Raw genomic sequence first — 26,656 nt, forward strand, 5'->3', positions numbered from 1 at the left:
TGATATTTACTTAATATGCTAATGATTTATGGCATACAAATCGTTGACTATTGCAACAAATACAGCAGTGTTACTTAAGACTAGTTTTGTGGGCCAGGGTCACATTTCACTTTTTTTGTGGCGTGTCATGTTTAGATTTCGCCACAGTAACAGACCGGTGTGCAACCATCATTCACAAACGTCTCTAAAGTTTATAACAACAATATTAATACACTACAATATCTTGCATACTTTTAAAAATGCAGCATTTATTCGATCTTGATGAAGCATACTGTCACCAAAATAAACATGACAGCTTTCTGCTTTGATCAGACAACTTTGTGTTGTTTCTGGGCGGAGAACAAAGAATAAAGTTAAAGATCATGACATGCGTTTCTCGGAAATGTTGTGAAAGTCAACCAGAGGAAACACCAACCACAACACGGCAAGTGTCAATTTGAAAAAAGTGAAATTCGTTATCTCATTTTGTCCCACATAAAGTCATTAGGTTAAAAAAGTAATTTTTTTCACTTTTGGGAAAACTTATTCAAAACCATAAAGTGGAGTGTAAACTGTGAAATGTCTGATTTAGTTTATAGACCTTCTTCTCACAGTACATCAATTAAAAAAATATTTTCACTGTGGTTATTATTAGGCATCTTTCACTTTAACGCTTACAGCATCTGTGTTTGTCGTGTTGCTCTTGCCACTTCTAACTGTGTTTCTCTTTTCCTCTTTCTGCTGTTATTGTGCCTTTCTGTCTTTATCTGTCCTACCGTCTGCTTGTAGGTGTGGCAAATTCTGGGTCCCATGTGTGAGGTAACTCTTATTTTCCTATCTAACCCTGTATTCATTGCTCTAATATTCACCCTCTTATTCATCTCTGTTAATATGCTGCAGTTGCCACAAAGTCTGCCTGTTGATTTTGGTGGAAACCACTAACACTTTTAGGGCCCTATTTTAACAATCTAAGCGCATTGTCTAAAGCGCACAGCGGAACTTCTAAATGGGCGTGTCCGAATTAGGGATGCACCGATAGGATTTTTTGGCCCGATACGATACCGATTTAAACAGACAACTTCTGGCCGATACCGATATTAAACATTTGTATACAATACTATATTGGTCTATTAGCTAGTTTATTTCTGCATCAAATTATTTTAATTAATTAAGCTAAAACAAAAAATTAAGCTAAAACAAATATAATAAGACAGATTGACAACCTTCAAAGGTGGTTTTAGCTATTCAGCATTTATTTTATTAACAACATTAACCATTTTTTACATATAATGAATTTCTTTATGCAGTTAATTAATAAACAATCAGTATCGGCCTTTCTCGTGCTATGACCGATATGCCGATGGTTTCAAATTCATCAAAAATCGGCCGATTAATATCGGCGGCCGATACATCGGTGCATCACTAGTCCGAATCCACTTTTGCTAATTTAACGACGGGAAAAATGGTTTTTGCGCCGAGCGCATGGTCGAAAAGGGTAGGTCCTATTGTAATGGGAGTATTTTGGGCGTAACGTGCAGTAAACCAATGAGAGACTCAGCTCTCATCCCCTTTAAAAGCTAGTTGCGCTGGCACTTTTTCTAATCCCTATTTAGATAACGGACTTTGTAAACTGAAAAACTAAGCGGAGGAAGAAGATCCCCAGTTTAAGATTAATGTTAAATAATTGTGTTGTTTTTCACTTGTATTGAAATTGTTATTTTTTTTATTAAAACCTTTAAAATCCGTTTTCTTTTAGTCATGGAAGTAAAAAGCAGGCTTGTAATTGCTTTAAATGTATGGCTTTCCAATATCATCAAAAAATAATTTACAAGTATGTAAGATAAGGTTTGTACTCTAAAAATACTTTATTTGTAATAAACAGGAGATAAAGAATTTACAAACGGCTCTCCTCACGTTGCAGCACTTTGGACAGCGTTTTTTTTTTAGCAAAGAGTTTTTTAAGCATTACTTAAAAATGTTTCTCATCTCACCATATCCACAGGTACAGAGTCATCATATACAATAAATCCGTGAGGTAGCATTAAAAAAAAACATTTAAAAACAGACGCATTTGTTTAAAGCAAAGCATTTATTTACTTACCAGGCTGCAGGTGAAGCAGCTCTTTGCGCCTTCTAACGTCTCATAATTAGTCCTCATTTATGTCCAAGAGACTCAATAATAATCTTTTATATTCAATCCTTTAATCTTTCATATTTAAATGCATTTTTGTGTTGCTGCGCATTATAAGCAAACCCGCGTTGTCCTCCCGTGTATAGGCGCATTTTACTAATGCGCTCTTTAAATAACATAAAACACATTGCGCCATTGACTTTAGACTTTAGACCAGGTTTTTGTTGGTCAATGGCGTAGTCTATTTTAGTTGCCTCAAAATAGCAATGCGCCAACAATGCGCCTGAACACACCTCGTTTTTAGACCAGAACGCCCATGTGCGCAAAAGGGGGCGCAAATGCATTTGCTATTTAAACAACGCGGCGCTAAACAGGAAAATTAGGGTGGAAACTAGCGAAAGACACTTGCGTCGCGCATTGCGCTGCATTGCGCCGGGTGTAAGATAGAGCCCTTAGTCATTTATACACTTAACCTATTTTGTAATGTGTGACATTGCCTGTAACAATGCAGCTAAAATGATTTGTTTGAGTTTCACTGCCTAAAGTCATCCAACTTGATAATGACAGATTTTTAACGACCATGTCCTTCAAAATGACAGACAGTAAAAAAGCAACCTCTGCTTCAACCTGTTAGTTTAGATGCCGAAACCGACCTCACCACTTAACTTGATCAATCACCTTAATCCACCATACAGCTTTCACTGATCTGTTACGTAATATAAGTTTCAGATTCCTGAGTCCCCATACTGATGGGTCTGCCCCTCTATAAACTGATGTTTTCTGTACCCGTCTCACACATCTTTATCTCTCTCCCTTCACGCAGGAGATTAAGAAGCTGAAAGAGTTAATGAGTGCTACTGAAAAGATCCGCAGGGAGAAATGGATCGATGAGAAGACCAAAAGGATCAAGGAGATTACAGTAAAAGGTCAGAAGAGTTCAACAAAATGTATCTGTCTACACAGATCCTGGTCTTTGTCTAAACTATGCTTGCTTGTCGACACCCTAAAACCACAGCCAAAAAAATTATTTGGGTCCAGCCATTAGCTTCCAGTTCAGTTTACTTTGTCCCTGGGCTTACCACATACCCAAACACGGGGTTAATTGTAACACGGACCCATTACATTGTTGCACAGGGTTGAACGATTTGTTTTTCTAGTATTTTTTCACACTTCCAAAAGACAGTCTCCTGCAAATTTATGGAAAGGTATAATGTTTTTTCAGAGAGTTATTGATGAACGAGTGTTTATGTGGCATGTAAATACATTTTTTCATCATATCGGTTTCTGAGTTGGGTGGGTAAGATACCAAAACCAATGTTATGTCATATTAATCAGTGTCTTGTTGACTTAAACAAAGCATTGTTTTGAAATATGTCTGCAGCTCTTAGCAACTTCTTTGGTGGGCTTGAAAATATTTTCAAAAAATATTTCTCAGCACTAACGATATGAAAACGGCTAACGTTAGCGTTATTCTTGCCGTTGTTTTGAATAGGCTACACACAAATGATTGCTGGCTGCCAACAAAATAAATGTGCCTGTCTTATCAAATTGTGTGTCAAAATGTATTTTTGTTCATATCTTTAATATTGATTTAACTCTTTCACCGCCAGCGTTTTTAAAAAAAGTTGCCAGCCAGCGCCAGCGTTTTTCATGATTTTCACCAAAGTTTAATGCCTTCCAGAAAATGTTCTTCTTTAAATATATAAACATACAATATACCAAATCACAGAACAGCCCCTCTGCTTTCAAACAAAAAAATCTTTCATCCTACCTTCAGTGGTTCTTTTGTAATCAGCTTTTAAATATGGGTAGGTTTCTGCAAAAACACCACATTTTGAGCAAAAAGCAGAGATAATTCAATTTTTGTGACGGACTTTTCATAGAGATCCCATTCAGAGCGATCTTTAAAACAGACACGGACATGCAGCCGCTTGCCATAGGGCAATACTTCCGGGTTTAAAAAGTTGCGGAAGGGCGGACCTGGTGGATAATAGCGGTATTGCGGAAAGACGGAAAATCTCGTCATTGGCGGGGAAGCGTTTTCTCTTAATTGACGAGATATCTCGTCAATGGCGGTGAAAGAGTTAATAAGGTCATGTTAAAGATTAAAATCATAATGAAATTATTGGCTAAAATCAGACTTTGATTGATCATTATCTCAGAATTTGATTTTGAGACTTTAGTATGGTTTTTACTAGGGCTGGGCCGATCCACTTTTTCTATTACCGATACGATTTCGATACCTGTATTCTGAGTATCGACCGATACCGATCCCGATCCAATACTAGTATTTTTCTTGATCCATTTAGAATTGTGTGTGTATAAACATATAAATATATATACGCACACATATACACACAAAACATGTTGCACAAAATCAAGAGAATGTCATGTCAAGTGAATTTTTTTTTTAATGAGATACAAGTTAAAAGAATTTAAGTGTTTTTACAAATTTAATAATTGTTTTTGAGTGGACATACGACTGAGCAAATAAAAAGTTCAAGTACATTTTTACTTAATTGCGCAAACTGTCACAACATGAAAGACTTTTTAATCAGATGTTTAAAATACGGCTTTTGTGTGTGTTTGTGTGTGTGTGTGTATGACATATTTAATTCACGCTACTCCAGTGTATTAACTCGGCGAGCACCAAACCATTCAGTTTTTGTGACCTTAAATATCTTCATATTTGCATTTGTTTTTCGCATAAGGCTGTTGAATATATTAGGAAGATTTTGAAAATAGTGTATAATAACATTTATGGTGCTTTTATAATAGTTTGACTTTTCTGTAGCATGACAGTAACAACCACAAGTAATGCACAGTATCGGATTTGGATCGGCCCCGTTTTTTCGATACCCGATCCAGCAAAAAAGGTCCGTATTGACCCGATATCCGATCCAAAGTATTGGATCGGCCCACCCCTAGTTTTTACAGACTGGGTCACATAGAAAAATGTGTTTTTTTTGTCATACTTGTGCTGCTTTTTCTTACATATTTAGACATTTGTATCTATTTATAATTGAACTATGGTTAGATGAGGAATGAATAGTGTAGATACCTGTCTATTATAGACAGATATTTAAACAATATCCACTTCAAGTATATAGACAAAATAGTAGTAGACAAAATTTTTTAGCAAGTGTTACAACTAATCCACTGCCTGTTACAATTAACCCCACCTATGGGGTAAGTTGTAACGTTCACACTTCTGTCACGTTTGGTGTAATTGTCCAAGAATGGTAAGTACTAGAAACAAACTTAAAATATTCATTTGTAGCAGAGATGTGTGTGTTGCTTGTGTAAAATATAAACTTTTTTTAATGATTGAGCCAAAACCAAAAAGCGTTAGGTTGTCTCCCCTATTGATTTACAAAGCCTACTGCATACACTGCATTTTAAATATTAGAATGTTTGATGGGATTCAATCCCAATTTAGATGCAAGGGGACCGGTGAGTTCAGATATCTCCTCTTGTATATTCCCTTAAGGTCTGGAGCCAGAAATTCAGAAGCTGATCTCCAAACACAAACAGGAGCTAAAGAAACTCAAAGTTCTTCATGAGGCTGAGCTGCTCCAGGCAGACGAGCGTGCCGCCCAGCGCTACGTCAGGCAGACAGAGGAACTGCGACAGCAACTGGAGCGAGAGAAAGATGAACAGTGCCAGAGGGAAAGAGAACTTGCGAAACAAAGGTATTTAAACCTTACACACTCCCGTGTCTCATGCGTCCAAGTCGCACAATAGACTGCAAGAAAGAAATGAAGTGCAGAATTGGGCAACAAAGGAAACTTGCTCGCACAACTTTTCAAACACTCTACTTTTATGCACAATTTTCATAATCTAACTTTGGTTTCAATCGTTGATTTCACTTTGATTACAGTTTTTGACATGGCCTTACCCGGAGAATAAGGTTGTATTTTCACATAACGTTAAATGGTTTTATTTAATAAACAGTTAATCACAAAAATTACTTTAGCTGGGTTTCAAATGACACAGGCTGGGTCACAAATGTGCCCAAACACAACTTTAAAGGGTGTTCAGTGAACCTTGAACAGTAGTTTTATGTCCAAATATTGCAGGTGTGTTTATTGTTGGTTGTATATTGTTGAACATGCACATTATTGAGAAAAGTAGGCTGTTGTAGCGTTCAGTGGCATTAAGAATGGCTTCACTGTGGTTCATAAAAATACGCATTTTATGCCTTTAATGTCAGGTATTGGTTGGACAGAATCCAGGCGCAGACAACAGATGAACGCAAAAACACTTTTATTAAACAAAAACAGGAAAACAAAAATCCACGAGGGGACAGAAAACAATAACTTTGCAAACAATACACAAGACAGACTAGACTAACAAATTAAACTTTAACTCAATACTTGACTTAGCTTCAACAAGACTTGACATTTAACTTCAAATATACAAAACAAAGCACCACAAGGGCATTAAATAAGGGAGCAAATCAAGCGGGGAACAGGTGACAATGAGGAAACGGGTGATTAAGAAGGAGACGAGGGGGCGGGGTCAGAAGACGAGACAGGGAACAGCACATGGCCAAAGTTAAACAAACCCCAATGAACTTGTGCTACACATAACATACATGGGACTGTCATGATCCTGACACAAATTTAGAACAAAACTATGACCATAAACCCAGGATCATGACATTGAACTATCCATATATTTACTTAAAGGTTCAATGTGTAACTTTTAGAAGGACCTCTTGACAGAAATGCATATCGTCGCTGCCCGATGAAACTCAGATATGTCCAAAACGGTTACTTTTCAGGAAGTGAAAAAACACTGTATTTCAAAAACAGTTGAATGTAGCGCTGTCATACTTGGTAAGACATCTTTACATGTAACCATTTTCTCGCCAGTGTAATGATATAATCCACATTTGACCAAAATTGAGTTTAAATGGACATATGTGCATATTTTACAGTAACGGTGGTCGATACGCATTCTTCCGATCATTAATTAGAATGGCCAAGTAGATAGCCTACGTCTTAGTTTATTAAATACGCTTAGTTTATTTAATATTAATTATAATTTTATTAAATTGCAAAAATATGAAGGGACAATGAATCAACTGACATGGTAATGCTAGACAGATACTTTGCTTGCACAGTCCGTAATTTTGTCACTACTAGACTTACGTCTGGCGTCAGGGGAGAAACGTTTACCTCGATGAAGGAAAGTCATAGTCTCACAATGCTATGTTTATTCAATTATCCAGTGCTGAGCTCAATGAAACTTCACAAGACCGGAGAGATGCTTCCACAGGGTGGGAGACACGCGACGTGATTGACAGCTTTGACACCAAATGGATATACGTGAAAATCAGATGACATGATTTTACAACTTTTCATTGGCCATTTAGATATGCGAAGCATACTATATACGGAAATGAACCTGGACATTTAATCCGTCGAAAAATCTCAAAATCGGCAAAATGGACATACGTGGTTTTCATCGGACAGCGACGATATAATATACATAACTATATTATCGGTGTATAAAGACCTTGCATAATGACATTACAGAATGAGACGTTTTTATCTACATACTTTGCATAAAAAACGCGTCATGTATCTACAGTAGCCCTAAACGAACAAACTTTTGTACAGAGTGCATTTCATCCCTATGTTGTCTCAGGCGATTACATATTTGTCCTGTGGCAGCTACTGTAGCTTTTCATTGCATTTCGAAATTAAGGTTGGTTGCAATTCATAGACTCGCTAGATGCCGCGAAAAACCCATACTGTACCTTTAAGACATAACTGACAATGTTGACAAAAAAAATCGCTGTTTTTTTTTAATTTATGTAAATATTTTGTGTGAATACATTCAAGCATTAGAAAGCATGCACTGAGTATATGCGAGCCATTTTCAGAAATTCCCGAATTGTTGCAAGCCGTAAGATGCGTCTTTTACACAAAAAATGTCTTAAATGGTGTATTGAAATCTCTTTCACTTCTTTGCTTGGATATTTAATTTTCACGATGATATATGTAAAGGCATCAAAACACGTGCAAATGATAAACTTTGTGACGGTGCTGCAATCTGGCAAGTGACCGTTCTGTAAACTGGCCCGAGCTTCGTTCACACTAGCCCTGAGCCATCCTTATCATTTACTAAACTTGACCCCTAAATGTTTGTTTGGTTGTTTATAATTTTTCATGTGCAGTTTTTGCTAATTTTGTGTATAATGGAGTAAACGAGCATGTGTTTGTCTCAGGCTGGAGAAACAGCTGCAGGAAGAGGAGAACACTTTGCAGCAGCAAAGGAGACGACTTTACAAGGAGGTTACAGATGAAAAAGAAAGACTCGCACAAGTGGCATCCAGGTCAGGTTCAAAGGTCTTTTTGGTATAGATAAGCAGGTCTTTGGTTATCCTAGGGGTGATGCATAGATATTATCAGATAATAACTTTCTTATGAGATGTGAATCCTCCATTGAATGCAATGTCACTACATTCACCTTTAGTATGGTGCCAGTGTGCAGATGTCCGTTGTGTTAACACAAAGTCTAAATGTTTGAATGTGTGTGCACAACAGGCAGCGTGCTGAGCTAGAGGACTTAAGAAAACAGTTGGAAGACAACAGCACCTTGGCAGGAAGAGCTCTGAGAGAAGAGCTGGAGAAGAGCCGAGAAGAACAGGAGAGACGACACCAGGTAACACAAACACACACGCACAACAGTTTTTTTAATGGTTAGGAATCTTTAATGCTAGATTTCGTGAATTCTGTTGGGGTTTTAGTGATGTTACACATGGGATGCTGCAGCCAGTCGCCTGCTTTCTTTGCACTTCTGCTTGTGTTTGTTTAATTATATATATTTAAGTGAGTTTGTGGATTGAGGGACAGCTCTTGCATTGTATGACATAATGGACAGCAGGGATTTGCCAAAACTGAACGCAAAGATTGGTACTTGGGCCGATCAAGCATTTTTTTTATCGAATGGAATCGGCTGTATTGGCCCTGGTACTTTATTTTACGTCGGCTGTCATGCGGGTTTTGTAAATGGTGAGAGAAGGCTGTGTGCTGGATTATGTGTCAAAAATCAGATTTTATGATATTATATTGGGCCCTATCTTGCACCAAGCGCAATTGACTTTGTCAGTGACGCATGTATCATTCGTATTTTGCGCCGGCGCACAGCGGGGTTTTTCCCTCCACAGATGCACGTCAGCAAACTAGGGAATGAACTTGCGCTCCCTGGGCGGTTCAGCGCAAAAAGGAGGCGTGTTGCGGCGCAAACCATCTCTTATGCTATTTTGCAGTTTCAAAAAACAATTGCGCTACTAACCAAAAAAAACTAGTCTAAAGTCAGTGGCGCGTTGCGCGTGGTTCATTATGCTATTTTAAGGGCGCATGCTTGACCATAATGTATAGCGTGCACAACGCGCATACACTTTGCTTATCTAATCTACACAGATGCAACAGTTATTTTTGCAAATCATAAATTGTTACACTTAAAAATATTAATACACGAGATAAGGGGAATCATAGTGGTGAGCATTGTGGTGATAGTTTTTATTTATTGTGTGGCTGCGTTAAAAAATTCTCATGCAAATAACGATTAAAATATTTTCATAAGTTTGTTGTGTGGCTGTATTACGTTTATTTTATGTAAATAATAATTAAAATGTTTTCATAAGAAACCTTAATGTATATGAACTTGATTTGTAAGAGTACTTTGGGGTTGGACCTTGCTTGCGTTTCTTGGGTCCGATTTCAAAGCCCCCAAACCCTTTCAGCGGTGAGGGTGGACGCAGCGATGTCCTCTGCTGGCGTCAAGTCCTGAGGCAGATCCACCTCCCGCTACACGGCGTGCCCGATTTATGCTGGCAAGCGTGGGATTCCCCCGTACAAGGACGTCGGTCTCCTCGGCTGTGAACCGCTCCTGGCGTGCGCCTGGTAAATCCGTCATAATAATAGCAACCCGCCATGGAACTTGCGCCCTTGCGTTTAAAGGGAATGTTGGCTAGCGTTCTGATTGGTTTATTTGACGTTACGCCCAAACCACACCTATGAATAATGAACCTACTTCAGACCAACCCCTTATTGATTTGCGCCCGGCGCAAGAGTTATTTCTCACGCCGGGAAAATAGCAACAGCGCCCAAGATCCGCCCACAAACTCACTTGCGCGTCAGATCGTTAAAATAGAGCCCATTGTGTTGTATTGTATTCATTTTTTATCTATCAAGAAAACATCACACCCGAAAATGATTAAATACAGTAGGTTTACACTTTTCTTACTGATATTTAGCACCAGTTTATCAGGAAGTGATGATATGCAAATGTTTAATGTGATAATCCAATTATGCGCATTAGTTTAATACACAACTTTGGGTGAAAACATAGCTTTTAGACAATACTTCTACAGCATTTATTAATCTTAAAGGGATAGTTGGGCCAAAAATGATATTAAACCCATGATTTACTCACCCCCAAGCTGTCCGAGTTGCATATGTCCATCATTTTTCTGACAAACATATGGAGTGAATACAGTCTCAAAACCACCCACAAATGCACACAATAAATCCAAACACATGCACGGTAATTCACAAATGCACACAATAAATCCAGACGCGCGCACGGTAATTCGCAAATACACACAATAAATCCAGACGCGTGCATGATAACTCAAATGCGCACAGGAGCTCCACATGCGCAAACGAGACTTTACAAATGCTCGTGAGAGACCCACATATTGCAATCCACAAATTCACGCGAGAAATCCACACGCTGTGATCCACAAATGCACGCGAAAGATTCACACTCTGTGATCCACAAGATGTAATCCACAAATGCACGCGAGAAATTCACATGCTGTGATCCACAAATGCACTCGAAAGATTCACAGCTGTGATCCACAAATGGACGCGAGAGATCCACACGCTCTGCTCCACAAATACACACATCAGAATGCACATATATAAACATTGCTGCCTTTGGTCACAACACAATACACAAATACTTTATCTGTACCTGTAAGTGTTTCTGCCAAATCTTCTTCTTCTTCGGTTTTATTGGCGGTTGGCAAACCAGCTTAAAGTTGTATTACCGCCACCTAGTGGACTGGAGTGTGAGCAGCAGATGATAACACGTTAACTTAGCCTATTATAATCTATTAATTAACCCAGTAGTTTTTTAAGCAAAAAAAAAATGTAATCAAGACTTTAATATGTTATTTTCCCAATAAATGTTCTGTTGTCAAATTTTGCAGCCAAACGAAGCAGTTCTGTGCCCTAGTGATGACCCAATGTGCAATAAAGTGTCTTCCTCAAGAGGGCGCTAATCATGTATATATGTAAAATTACAAAAGTCACATGAAGAAAGAGAAAATGCAATGTTCGCAAATAAGTTTGCACCTTTATTAGACTATTTTGTTATAAGTGTATTAAACGTTTTGTTCAGTCTGAACTTTTTTATTAATATGATTTAACATGGACTAGCCTTAGCCTGAAATAAATGTAAAAGGTGTCCAAACTGAAAACAACTTGCACTGACATCTCTTAAAATACATTCGTGTCTCAAAATGCACACAAGTAATGTTTTAAGCAAGGCATGTTTGTTAAATATTTCATAATTAAGCCTAAAGCTTAAGCTAATCCCTGTCTGGGAAAACACCCCTTAGTCTCTTATTGAGCAAGCAATAGGTGACTGTGGCTAGGATGGAGCCACTCCAAGACGTGTATTAGCAGTGGTGTATTAAACAGTTAAAGCATAATGAACAGTTAAAAATGTAGAATTGTTGATGAGAAACGAAGTATTAATACAGTACATAAGTTAAACAATTATTGACAAACCAATTTAATAAGACAACATAATGGTTTAAGTGCCATGTTATTGTAACCATTGATTAGAGAAGGAAAACATCCAGCATTGGTAATTCATGGTTTTATTTTATTTCAAGTTGTTTAATATATTTGTATGTGGTTGTTTAACTTAAAACGGATACCACATACTGTCGTGTATTCAAGTAAACATTCACCCTTAAAGATTCAGATTGTTCCAGTGGGTCAAAATTATTCTTGAGTTCCTCCAGTTTCTGCGGAGTGAGAATGCTGTTTGGTGTGGGAATAATCATGCCACCTTCTCCTCTTACAGCAAAACCACTTTCATCCCAATCAAAATTAACATTCTTTTCTGAAAAAGTAATAAAGTACCACTAAACAAATATGAACAAATACCACTGTTCTATATCTATATAAAAAAATTGTTTGGCTGCGAAATATGAATATAGAACATTTATTGGGAAAACAACATATAAAAGTCTTGATTATATAATTATTTATCTAAAATCTACTGGGTAAATTAATAGATTTGAATAGGCTAAGTTAACGTGTTATCATCTGCTGCTCACACTCCAGTCCACTAGGTGGCAGTAATACACCTTTAAGCTGGTTTGCCAACCGCCAATAAAACCAAAGAAGAAGATTTGGCAGAAACAGTTACAGGTACAGATAAAGTATTTGTGTATTGTGTTGTGACCAAAGGCAGCAATGTTTATATATGTGCATTCTGATGTGTGTATTTGTGGAGCAGAGCGTGTGGATCTCTCGCGTGCATTTGTGGATCACAACTTGTGGATCACAGCGTGTGGATTTCTCGCGTGCATTTGTGGATCACAGCGTGTGGATTTCTCGCGTGAATTTGTGGATTGCAATATGTGGGTCTCTCATGAGCATTTGTAAAGTCTCGTTTGCGCATGTGGAGCTCCTGTGCGCATTTGAGTTACCATGCACGCGTCTGGATTTATTGTGTGTATTTGTGAATTACCGTGCGCGCGTCTGGATTTATTGTGTGCATTTGTGAATTACCGTGCGCGCGTCTGGATTTATTGTGTGTATTTGTGAATTACCGTGCGTGTTTTGAATTTATTTTGTGCATTTGTGGGAGGTTTTGAGACTGTATTCACTCCATACAAACACATTTTCGGATATTTTAGAAAATGTTTTAGATCTTTCATTGGATTAAATTTAATGTTACGGGGTCCACGACCTTCAAGTCCAAAAAAAGTGTGTCCATCCTTCACAAATTAAATCCAAACGGCTCCAGCATGATAAACAAAGGTCTTCTGAGGGTAATCCGCGCGGTGTTGATGTAGAAATATCCATATTTAAAACTTTATTAACGTAAATAAATACCTTCCGGTAGCGCCGCCATCTTAGACTCCTCTGTATTCAGGAGAGAGTATTAGTGTAGTGTACGCACTTTTCTTAGTGATGTATGACAAATTCGTAGGGCGGGGGCACAGAGCAGCCGTAGTGTAGCCTCCGTAGGCTGCGTAAGCTCTCATCCTGAATGGGGACGCGACTAAGATGGCGGCGCTACCGGAAGGTAGTTATTTACTTTAATAAAGTTTTAAATATGGATATTTCTACAATAACACCGCACAGATTACCCTCAGAAGACCTTTGTTTGTCATCCTGGAGCCATTTGGATTTATTTTGTGAAGGATGGACGCACTTTTTTTGGACTTGAAGGCTGTGGACCCCGTAACATTACATTTAAACAACTGAAAGATCTAAAACATTTTCTAAAATATCCGAAAATGTGTTTGTCTGAAAAACGATGGACATATGCAACTCGGACAGCTTGGGGGTGAGTAAATCATGGGTTTAATATCATTTTTGACCAAACTATCCCTTTAAGCCCGGGATACACTGCATGATTTTTGGCTGTCCTAAATTAAAGATTTTATTAAAAGATTTTACAGTGTACAGTGCTACGAGCTGCTTACTGGTATTTGTTTACCACTAGTGCATGCTGGTGACGTGTGACGCAGGTGTCGTGTCATCATCGTACAGTCTACATGCTTGTCGTACCCAAGTTTAAACGATCCATGTCGCAGAGTGTGATAAGATAATGATCTTATAGGAGTGCAAAATTCCTGCAGTGTATTCTGGGTTTTAGTTTGTGTTATTTTTAGCATTTACTAATACATTTTTTAAATAAAAAAATGACTAACATTAGTTAATGCACCTTAAACCTAACATAAACAATTATATTGGCATTAAGTAACATAAACAAAGATTAATAAATGCTGAAAAACTGTATTGTTCATTAATGTTAGCTAATGCATTTACTTATATTAACAAATACAATCTTTTTGTAATATTTACAGAGAAAATATGTTTAGTTTGTTGTTTCCGTTTTGGAAAAAAATAAATACTGAATCGAAAAGCTTCGATTCAAGCTATTTTTTGTTATTTATTGGAGAGCTATTTAGTTGTCAAGCATATACCTTGGCTTGATTTTTATCCCCTTTGCAGTAGTAAAATAAAAGTATCGGACTGAGACACGGTATTGGCAGATACTCAATATTCAATGACTTTGAGATGGGGGGAACAAAAAACTTGTTTGCAGTTTTGTTCACAAAGCACAAAAATCCTAAAGATTTAATGCTGTCGGTTATTAATTTGAGTCACTAGGTGTGTTCGACTTCATGCGGTGCGGTGCAGACCGATCGGCGGCTGACTTAAAGCAGTGCATTCCGGTTAGCAACTTTGTCCGACTTAAGCTGGTGCTGCAGGCACGTGACTGTGTCATATGGTTTTTAAGTACCGCGAGAGCGATTCGAGATCAGCCGCCTGAATCAGCCAGCGCAGTTCGCGAAGAGGAGCTGCACGGGCTGTAATGACGACACAGCTGTTTCACGATTGGTCGGATTCACCACATGAGATCAATCACGTGTGTTTCGTGTGTATTTTCACGCCCTCAGTTCCACAAATGCTCACAAATCTGTATTTTTATAACAGTTAAAGCTCTGTAGTCGCGATGTTATATTGTGTAATCTTCATCAAATAAAATGGATAAAAAATGTAGACCCCACTACATTGGTATTTAAATAATATATGCTTATGTTGAACTTTATTCTTTTAAAAACAGATGCTGTAAGCCTCTTCAGTTCCACTCATGCTCATACACGGACATTCAAAACAGTATAATTAACTTTTTATGTAGATTACATCTAACAAATCATGTTTAATGCGATTAAGCAAGCAAACGACACGTGATCAGCCATGCTTGACGTAAATGGCGCAAACTACGGGAACCACAGCGCGTCCGACTTCACGTCTCCGTTTTCAGCTCCTCCCCGACTGCACGCGGTTAATCTCGCCGATCGGTTACATCCAGCCACAGCCGATGTCGAACACACCTTCTGTCTTATTAATAGTTGGCTGTGCGTATTTTACCTGAGGCTTTGGAATGATAAATGCATACCAGTGTATATACCAAAATATCCTGTTTGACAGGTGACAGAAATGAGTGAGATCAAATTGAAATATTTTATTGTGCCTTAATGTGTCCGCATGCCTTTTCATTAGGTTGAAATAAAAGCCCTCAAGGAAAGACTTGAGATTGAGAAACAGACATGGGAAGAAAATTACATGAAGAAAGAGGTAGTGTGTGTGTTTTACTATTAAATAAGATTTCATACTGAACCTACATAATGTATTTTGTTCTCTATACTCTGAGAATGCTGTGTCCTGGGGCCGGATTCACAAAACATACTTCTTAATTTTTCTTAACCGCCAGTTCAAAAGTTAAGAATATTTTGTATTCTCAAAAAACCTTTTTAAGAAAGTTCTTAGTTTTTTTCCTTAAAGGAGTAGTCCACTTTAAAGATGGGGTCCATTGACTTTTTATAGTAGGGAAAAAATACTATGGTAAGTCAATGGGCCCCATCTATAAAGTGGACTACTCCTTTAAACGGACACTTCACCCATTGGCATTAAGCTTTGTATTGTTAGAACCGCAGTCATGTTTTTGAATGGTTGTGCATAAATTCCTCAGTTTCCGCTGAGACAGGAGAAATACAGATTTCAGTGTTGCACTTCCTTCTTTCAATGATGTAAAAATCATCATTTTGCATCATTGAAAGAAGTAAGTCCAATATCTTTGTTGAGGGGGTGAGACTACAAACACCCCTTTTCTCGGTCACCAAATAGGCACCAAATTCTAAATGTATGTTACATTTCGACTACAACTATGACGCACTTTCAATAAAGATTAATGTTTCTACGGGTGAAATGCTCCTTTAAGATCCTTAGTAAATATTTAATTACTTCTTAAGAAATGTTTGAGAATTGGACTTAGGAACATTCTTACGCACTTCTTATAATTTATCTTAAGAAAGTTCTTATTTTTTGTCTTAAGATGTTTTTGTGAATCCGGCCCCAGATGTCAGCAGATGACAACAGCTTAAATCTCACTGCTGGAACACTGCATTACTTTTACACACTTCCTGTTTCAACCCTCAAATGCTTATACAATATATTTTTGCACACATACATTGATTAAAACAATCAGAATTTAGTTTTACATGGCGCATTTCTCACATCAGAAAACATGCCGATCTCACAAATGCTTTGTTTAGACACCACAAGCCACTGAAGTGTTTTCACTGCAGTGTATTAATGTAGGTGTGTGTTTGTATAGGTAAATTTCTGTGGTTGTGAACATGATGTTTTCTCTCACAGGAAGCATGGCTGTTGAGCAGAGAGCGAGAGCTGAAAGAGGAAGTACGTCGAGGGAGAGATAAAGAGATCGAGCTGGCCATTCAGAGGCTGGAGGAGGAAACCCGAGGAGCGAGAGAGGAGTGCGAGAGAGCATTTGACAACCGGTGTGTTTCCACTTCCTGTTTGTGTATCTGTAGAGAGCACAGGATGCCTTTCCAGCATTTCCACATCAAAGAAATAAAATGTGCACGCTTTTTTATAACAACCTATTTTCAAGTCTAGAAGAAATCATAATAGACTTACTTTGTATTTGTTTAGCGCACATTATTAGTTTTGTGATGAATGGTTAATTGTAATCTTCCAACAAAATCTGAAAATGTATTTACCATCTGGAAGAGCATTCCTTGTCCATTCCTGGTCTTTTCAACAACGTTTTCAATCACCCCAAGGCACTGACATAAATCATTGAGGACCATTTATTTCACTTTAGCTGAAGGACTGTGGTTTGGAGCAGTAAATGTATAATTATATGGTGTGGGGTGTGTTCGCAGGATAAAGCGCGTGAGGGAGAAATACGAGGCCGAGGTCAGAGATCTGGAACGTTCGGAGCGGGCGGCAGTGCAGAAACAGCAGGAGATGCGGGAGAAACAGAGCGAGATGGAGGCAGAGCTCCTCCGCCTGCAGTCGCTCTTACGACAGAAAGAACAGGAGATAAGCGACCTCACCCAGGTATGTGAAGTCATGGGATGTTGCTCTGTTTGTCTGAGGACTAAAGAAGTATGTAGCAGTCTCATAAAGTCTCTATTGTATGCCAAAGGCTTTCCAATGATATCATGCACATTTTTACTGCACTCTTATCTGTACTCATAAAGGCCCTTTGTTTGGCTGTTTTAGAGCAGAAACTCCTGGGTACTAGGATATAGTTCTTACCATATAATAAATACCATACCATACCATATAATAAATATGAATAATTCTTACACTTTTTCAGTTCCCTTTTTTTGTTTTAATATTAATGTTCTTAGCGTATACATATACTGTAGTACTTATTTAAAAAAAATAAGTTGTATGTTAAAGTAGTAAGGTATTAACATGTTCTAAGAACATTTTTACTATGTAAAAAAATAAGTAGTACATTAAAACAGCATTGTATTAAAATACACTCAAATATAAAAAATAGTGCGTTAGAGTTCTTGGTGTATTTTAATAAAATGCTGTTTTAACATACTACTTATTTGTAAAAATATTAAGAGTTTCTTGGAGTATTTTAATACGATGCATTTTCAGCATACTACTTATTCGTAAAAATGTGAATGTTCTTGACGTATTTTAATACGGTGCTGTTTTAACGGACTGCTTATTCGTGAAAATGTGAATGTTCTTGACGTATTTTAATACAGTGCCGTTTTAACGGACTATTTATTCGTAAAAGTGTGAATGTTCTTGACGTATTTTAATACAGTGCTGTTTTAACGGGCTACTTATTCGTAAAAATGTGAATGTTCTTACCGTATTTTAATACAGTGCTGTTTTAACGGACTGCTTATTCGTGAAAATGTGAATGTTCTTGACGTATTTTAATACGGTACTGTTTTAACTGACTACTTATTTGTAAAAATGTGAATGTTCTTGACGTATTTTAATATGGTGCTGTTTTAACGGACTATTTATTCGTAAAAGTGTGAATGTTCTTGACGTATTTTAATACGGTGCTGTTTTAACGGACTACTTATTCGTAAAAATGTTAATGTTCTTACCGTATTTTAATACAGTGCTGTTTTAACGGACTGCTTATTCGTATAAATGTGAATGTTCTTGACGTATTTTAATACGGTGCTAGTTTAACGGACTACTTATTCGTAAAAATGTGAATGTTCTTACCGTATTTTAATACAGTGCTGTTTTAACGGACTGCTTATTCGTGAAAATGTGAATGTTCTTGACGTATTTTAATACGGTACTGTTTTAACTGACTACTTATTTGTAAAAATGTGAATGTTCTTACCGTATTTTAATATGGTGCTGTTTTAACGGACTATTTATTCGTAAAAGTGTGAATGTTCTTGACGTATTTTAATACGGTGCTGTTTTAACGGACTACTTATTCGTAAAAATGTTAATGTTCTTACCGTATTTTAATACAGTGCCGTTTTAACGGACTGCTTATTCGTATAAATGTGAATGTTCTTGACGTTTTTTAATACGGTGCTGTTTTACCGGACTACTTATTTGTAAAAATGTGAATGTTTTTACCGTATTTTAATACAGTGCCGTTTTAACGGACTGCTTATTTGTATAAATGTGAATGTTCTTGACGTATTTTGATACGGTGCTGTTTTAACGGACTACTTATTCGTAAAAATTTGAATGTTCTTACCGTATTTTAATACAGTGCCGTTTTAACGGACTGCTTATTTGTATAAATGTGAATGTTCTTGACGTATTTTGATACGGTGCTGTTTTAACGGACTACTTATTCGTAAAAATGTGAATGTTCTTGACGTATTTTATTACAGTGCTGTTTTAACGGACTGCTTATTCGTAAAAATGTGAATGTTCTTGATGTATTTTAATACAGTGCCGTTTTAACGGACTGCTTATTTGTATAAATGTGAATGTTCTTGACGTATTTTGATACGGTGCTGTTTTACGGACTACTTATTGGTAAAAATGTGAATGTTCTTACCGTATTTAATACAGTGCCGTTTTAACGGACTGCTTATTTGTATAAATGTGAATGTTCTTGACGTATTTTGATACGGTGCTAGTTTAACGGACTACTTATTCGTAAAAATTTGAATGTTCTTACCGTATTTTAATACAGTGCCGTTTTAACGGACTGCTTATTCGTATAAATGTGAATGTTCTTGACGTTTTTTAATACGGTGCTGTTTTACCGGACTACTTATTTGTAAAAATGTGAATGTTTTTACCGTATTTTAATACAGTGCTGTTTTAACGGACTATTTATTCGTAAAAGTGTGAATGTTCTTGACGTATTTTAATACAGTGCTGTTTTAACGGACTGCTTATTCGTATAAATGTGAATGTTCTTGACGTATTTTAATACGGTGCTGTTTTACCGGACTGCTTATTTGTATAAATGTGAATGTTCTTGACGTATTTTGATACGGTGCTGTTTTAACGGACTACTTATTCGTAAAAATGTGAATGTTCTTGACGTATTTTATTACAGTGCTGTTTTAACGGACTGCTTATTCGTAAAAATGTGAATGTTCTTGATGTATTTTAATACAGTGCCGTTTTAACGGACTGCTTATTTGTATAAATGTGAATGTTCTTGACGTATTTTGATACGGTGCTGTTTTACGGACTACTTATTGGTAAAAATGTGAATGTTCTTACCGTATTTAATACAGTGCCGTTTTAACGGACTGCTTATTCGTAAAAATGTGATTGTTCTTGACATATTTAAATACGGTGCTGTTTTAACGGACTACTTATTCGTAAAAATTTGAATGTTCTTACCGTATTTTAATACAGTGCCGTTTTAACGGACTGCTTATTCGTATAAATGTGAATGTTCTTGACGTTTTTTAATACGGTGCTGTTTTACCGGACTACTTATTTGTAAAAATGTGAATGTTTTTACCGTATTTTAATACAGTGCTGTTTTAACGGACTATTTATTCGTAAAAGTGTGAATGTTCTTGACGTATTTTAATACAGTGCTGTTTTAACGGACTGCTTATTCGTATAAATGTGAATGTTCTTGACGTATTTTAATACGGTGCTGTTTTACCGGACTACTTATTTGTAAAAATGTGAATGTTCTTACCGTATTTTAATACAGTGCCGTTTTAACAGACTGCTTATTCGTATAAATGTGAATGTTCTTGACGTATTTAAATACGGTGCTGTTTTAACGGACTACTTATTCGTAAAAATGTGAATGTTCTTACCGTATTTTAATACAGTGCCGTTTTAACGGACTGCTTATCCGTAAAAATGTGAATGTTCTTGACGTATTTTAATACAGTGCCGTTTTAACGTACTACTTATTCGTAAAAGTGTGAATGTTCTTGACGTATTTTAATATGGTGCTGATTTAACGGACTGCTTATTCGTAAAAATGTGATTGTTCTTGACATATTTAAATACGGTGCTGTTTTAACGGACTATTTATTCGTAAAAGTCTGAATGTTCTTGACGTATTTTAATACAGTGCTGTTTCAACATATTACTTATTCGTAAAAATATTAAAGTTTCTAGCATATTAAAAGACAATACTGTTTTGCTGTACTTTTTTTGTAAAAATACTAATGGTTTGTAACATTATGGGCTCCATTTTAACGATCTAAGCGCATTGTCTAAAGCGCACAGTGCAACGTCTAAATGGGCGTGTCCGAAACCACTTTTGCTAATTTCACGAAGGGAAAAATGGTTTGTGCGCTGAGTGCATGGTCGAAAAGGGTTGGTCCTTTTTTTATGAGTAATGGGTGTGTTTTGGCCGTAATGTGCAATAAACCAATGAAAGTCTTAGCTGCTTTGCGCTGGCGCTATGTCTAATCCCTATTTAGATGACGGACTTTTCTAAACTGAAAAACTAAGCGGAGGAAGAAGATCCCCATTTTAAGATTAATGTTAAATAATTGTGTTGTTTTTTACTTGTATTGAAATTGTTATTTTTTTATTAAAACCTTAAAAAAACGGTTTTCTTTTAGTCATGGAAGTAAAAAAGCAGGCTTTTAATTGCTTTAAATGTATGGCTATCCAATATCATAAAAAAATTACAAGTATGTAAGAAAAGGTTTGTACTGTAAAAATACTTTATTTGTAACAAACAGGAGATAAAGAATTTACCCGCGCGTTTCATCACTTGGACAGCGTCTTGAGTTTTTTTAAGCATTACTTAAAAATGTTTCTCATCTCACCATATCCACAGGCACAGAGTCATCATATACAATAAATCCGCAAGGTAGCATTTAAAAAAAACATTTAAAAACAGATGCATTTGTTTAAAGCAAGGCATTTATTTACTTACCAGGCTGCAGATGAAGCAGCTCTTTGCGTCTTCTAACGTCTCATTATCGGTCCTCATTTATGTCCAAGAGACTCAATAATAATCTTTTACATTCAATCCTTTAATCTTTCATAATTAAAAGCGTTTTTGTGCTGCTGCACATTTATGTTTGTGATAAGCAAACCCGCGTTGTAGTTCCATTTATAGGCGCATATTATTAATGCGCTCTTTAAATAACAAAAAACATATTGCGCCACTGACTTTAGAGCAGGTTTTTGTTGGTCAATGGCGTAGTCTATTTTAATTGCCTCAAAATAGCAACGCGCCAACAATGCAACTGAACATACCTCGTTTTTACTTCAGAACGTCCATGGGTGCAAAAATGGGCGCAAATGCATTTGCTATATAAACAACATGGCGCTAAACGTAAAATGATCATTGCGCAGGGTGGAAACTAGCAAAAGACACTTGCGTTGCGCATTGCGCTGCATTACGCCGGGTGTAAGATAGTTGTATAATGACACAAAACTTTTTCTTACTACTTGTTAGTAAAAATTACTGCCATTTAAGTGTTGTATTCTTTTTTTTAAAGTGTTTATGTTTAATTATGTATTGTCATGAAAACCACTCCTTAAGTCCAGTAATTAATCTCATGAGAGCTTCAATTACACTTCCCACATTTTCAAAACAATGACTTGCAGTTTAAGTCGAGAGCTGTTTTGACCTGTTTGTCATTATGAAAGTGTAGTTGAAGTTTATTTGCTTATGAAAATCTCTCCAGGATGTTTCTTTACACTCAAACTGGTTTTTAAATTTCATCCCAGGACTCATAGTTACAACGGCATCTTATAGAAATGTCAGCAGAAGTATAGCAAATAATTTATTTGTAACATTGCACAAGTGAGCTGATTAAACTTTCTTTAAAACGACTTTCTTTTTATCAATAGCTCATTACCTCAAAGGTGTAATAAACTAGGTGACGTTTAGCCTTCTTTGTTAACTGTGTACGCTTGACTGCTGCTACTATAGTGCAGGACATAGAGATAAGAATGTGCCAACACAAAAGACTTTTGTGTAGATACAGAATGTTTAACAGTAGCAATTAATCAACAAATGCCTTTATATCCATGCTTTTTCTTAGTCAGGACTGGGAATTGTAAGTATAATACTTGTGGATCTGACTCTGATCTTAACAATTGAAAACATGATGAATTTATTGTATTGTATAGTATAGACATTTTATTTCACTCAAGATCTTATTAAAGTTACGTTTTTTGTTTTTCGAAAGTATCAGTTTGCATTTTTTCTAACGTTTCTTCCTAATGTTGATTACAGGCACGTGATAAGTTATCAGAGGAGCGTCGAAGCCTAGCGGAGGTGATCAGGCAGGAGTTTGCCGAGCGCTTGGTAGAGACGGAGGACGAGAACAAAAGAATGAAAATTGAAGTTTCAGAGGCAAAGGCACGACTCCGATTAGAGGTGGAGAGAGTAAGTCGAGAGAAAGAGGAGGAGCTCGCGGAGGTGCATCAAAGGTGAGGATTAGGGAAATGGCAGACTTGTAGATCCTTGTTTAAAGTTTTTTTATGCAAATAACGTTTGAGCGGTTAAATGCGATGTGCTTCTCATTTATGATCTTATCTGTATTGAATTTCCATCTCTTTCTTTTCTAGAGTGAAGTCAGCTATTACAAAGAAGGAAGAGACTGTGAATAACCTTAGGAAACAACATGAGGTAAGACATTATTTCCCGCAAATGACAAGTTGGTATCATTCCACCAGTTCAACCGTCCGTGTGCAGGACTTTGCTTAAGAGTTCATAACATGGAAAAACAACATAAATCGCTGCTAAACCACCATAGTACGATTGCCACAACTGTTTGTCGAACCTTGTCGCACATCCATTGTTTGAACCATGTTGGTTTAACAATATAGTTGATGATGTGACGTAGGGGAGTAATAGTATTTAATCTGTTTGGATCAATTTAATGTTCAATTATTGCTTTAAAGGGACATTAGACTTTTTTTGAAAATATGCTCGTTTTCCAGCTCCCCTAGAGTAAAACATTTAATTCTTACCATCTTAAAATCCATTCAGCCGATCTGCGTGTCTGGCGCTACCACTTTTAGCATAGCTTAGCACAATTCATTGAATCTGATTAGACCATTAGCATCGCACTAAAAAAATAACCAAAGAGTTTTGATATTTTTCCTGTTCAAAACTTGACTCTTCTTTAGTTACATCGTGTACTAAGACCGACAGAAAATTAAAAGTTGCGATTTTCTAGGCAGATATGGTTAGGACCTATACTCTTATTTTGGGTGTAATAATCAAGGACTTTGCTGCCGTAACATGAACAATATCACTACGTCTGCTGCAGAGCCATAGAAGGAGAGAGTTACGTCAAGTCCGTTGACTCCAATGGAACGGTTTTTTTTACAGCAATGGCGGACCACGGAGTCTCTCCAGAGTTCCCGGAAGTCACAGTCAGCTCCATAGAGTTGCATTAGAAAGATTGAATGTGTTGAACTTAATACAAGATTTAAGACTTAATACGCTTTACAAATAAGATTGTATGTTAGCAATACATGTAAATCGAATGACTTTATGCATCAGTGTGTTTGTAGTGCATTATTTCTCATTTAATAAGTACATTTAGGGGGTGTTAGTAGAAAACGGGTCAGGCTAGGACAAGCTGTGGATAACTTTAGCAACACACAAAAAATCACGAATAGCCTTTTATTGGTAAATTTTGTTTTCTTAATGCAGATTCATTCATTATTGTAAATATTGTCTAATTAGAGAGGCTATTAAATAAAGTGATGCTGGTATAAAGTGCATATTTATGCATCAAACGTATGGGTGGAGTGTTTTTGACACTGTGGTTTTGCTGGTTAATAAATAAAATAAAATAAATTAATTTATTAATAACTTGTCAAATGTATACTTACATAGTTAAGAGATCAGTAATCATTTAAAGTGATGATGATGTTATTTCCCATCAGATGTTTATATTAACAACAAAAAGAAAACTACACAAAGCCAGAAATATTATTATAATTTATAATAAATTAAACAAAGTGCTTTGTGAGTCTTTTTTTATGTTGTGCTTTGTATATTAATAAATTAAACCAGTATGAGTTACATACACAGCACATTCACTTTGTATATTATTAACAGGCATAAACTTACATTAGTACACAGTGTGATGCATTTTAAAGCTTTAAAGTTACTAAAGGCAGCGTAAAACATGTTAACAAGGGACATACCAGCAGATGACCATACAAATCTTCCTATATTGGTGAATTTAATTTGTCAAAAAACTTTGTTTATATAACTACATAACAATACTACCTTCACATTTTGATGTGATATATAAATATTGTAAAAAAAAACACGTTTCTTGACTGTAAATTAAGAAAAATCACAGCTCTTTGCCTCTAACTCAATGTATTTCAATGGCTCACTATGGGCTTCTAGGAACTAACTGAAATCTCCGTGAATCATGTGACGGGCGAGCTTCTGGACTTCCGGTGGCACAACTCTGTTTTTCTATGGCTCTGGTCTGCTGCAGCCATGTTACGGCAGCAAAGTCCTTGATTTGGGTAGCGCATACACTGACATACTGTAAATGAAATTTTTTCAATATATCATGCAGCTCTAATTAAAATACTTTTTATTTTTAAAGAAAAGTGGATTTTTGTTTGTAGCCTACAAATTATAGTTCTTAGAAAGAAAATCTGCAAAAATCAGGTCACACCAATAGAAAAATTTCAATCTGTGCATCTCTAGAAATACATCACTGTCAAGGCTGACATTCATATAACCCTTGTTAATATCACGTGTACACAATGCCAGTGTTTAAATGTTGTCATCAATGTCTTTAATCCACAAACTTCTTTTTTTCTCTCTGTTTTTTTAGGCTGCAGTGAAAAGAGCCGATCATCTCGAGTCTTTGTTGGAACAACAGAGAAAACAGCTCTTGGGAAAATGATTGACAACATCAACAAACCAATCGTTTTAAAAAACATTCTTGTCTCATTTCTGTTTTCTTTTGGTTGTTTAGAACCTAAGGAATGAAATATGGGTGGATTGTTTGGTTCCACCCGACTTCTCATTCAGTATGTCGCTCTTTGAAGTTCCAATGGCGACAGGCCAAGAAATAAGAAACAAATATAATCTTCTATTAGGTTTCCTGAAGAGTTTTTGTTTCTCCAACACGAATTTCGACGAAATGACAGATTCCGCTTAACCCTTGCCGTCATGCTCAGATAAATCAATAAACAAATGTCACACGGCGGATGTCACGAAACCTCAAAAACATGTTCAGATCGTATTTCACGTAAAATAAAAATAAAAACCAATGAGAACTATATTTTAATGTTATGTTATTACATTAATTACATAAAATATTTAGTAAATTATTTTTAAAGCATTACATAATTTGGTAGTGTTGTTGCACTGGAATACATTTAAATAAATTGAATTTACATAAATACATTTTTAAATAAATTTAATCTATTAAAACATTAAAACATTGTTCTACAGTAATATCTTACTAAATTCCTTCCAAATCCTGGTCCTCGAGTACCCACCCCCAAAGAGTTTTAGATGTCTCCTTATTTAACACACCTGATTTAACTCATCAGCTTATTTGTAATCAGGTGTTTTAAATGAGGAGACGTCTAAAAGTTTTTGGGAAGGGGTGCTCGAGGGCCAGGATTGGGAAGCACTGCTATAGTCCATTACAAAATTACTGTAATCCAGTATTAAATATTATTTGTTAGACACAATGCAAAAAATGACTTTCTTACTTAGTATTTTTGTCTTGTTTTCAGTAGAAATATCTAAAAATTCTTAAATCAAGATGTATTTTCTTGATGAGCAAAATGACCTAAGAAAATAATACTAGTTTTAGACAAAAAATATACAATTTCAGTGAATTTATGCTTAAAACAAGCAAAAATATCTGCCAATGGGTGATAAAATTTACTTGAATTTAGTGTTTAAGAAAAAAGAAATCTTATTTCAGTTTTTTTGCTCACCCCATTGGCAGATAATTTGCTTGTTTTAAGGACAATTTCACTTAAA

General features: G+C 36.3%; 1 protein-coding gene across 2 annotated transcripts in view; it reads left to right on the top strand.

The window, feature by feature from the left end:
• The window catches only part of cep131 (centrosomal protein 131), a 43,273-nt gene extending 16,851 nt beyond the window's left edge, over positions 1-26,422 (top strand). The window contains exons 17-27 of one of the 2 annotated variants that reach the window (XM_065262746.2): positions 769-798; positions 2,934-3,036; positions 5,601-5,802; positions 8,349-8,456; positions 8,668-8,785; positions 15,451-15,525; positions 16,606-16,748; positions 17,136-17,313; positions 22,904-23,100; positions 23,239-23,299; positions 25,488-26,422. In XM_065262746.2, coding sequence (XP_065118818.2) covers positions 769-798; positions 2,934-3,036; positions 5,601-5,802; positions 8,349-8,456; positions 8,668-8,785; positions 15,451-15,525; positions 16,606-16,748; positions 17,136-17,313; positions 22,904-23,100; positions 23,239-23,299; positions 25,488-25,559 — 1,287 coding nt within the window. In that variant the 3' untranslated portion in view covers positions 25,560-26,422. The remainder of the gene's footprint in view (positions 1-768; positions 799-2,933; positions 3,037-5,600; positions 5,803-8,348; positions 8,457-8,667; positions 8,786-15,450; positions 15,526-16,605; positions 16,749-17,135; positions 17,314-22,903; positions 23,101-23,238; positions 23,300-25,487) is intronic. The other variant, XM_065262747.2, reaches the window with a different exon arrangement.
• Positions 26,423-26,656: the final 234 nt, after the last annotated feature.

Source organism: Paramisgurnus dabryanus, chromosome 1 (assembly GCF_030506205.2).
Source record: "Paramisgurnus dabryanus chromosome 1, PD_genome_1.1, whole genome shotgun sequence".
Classification (NCBI taxonomy): Eukaryota; Metazoa; Chordata; class Actinopteri; order Cypriniformes; family Cobitidae; genus Paramisgurnus; species Paramisgurnus dabryanus.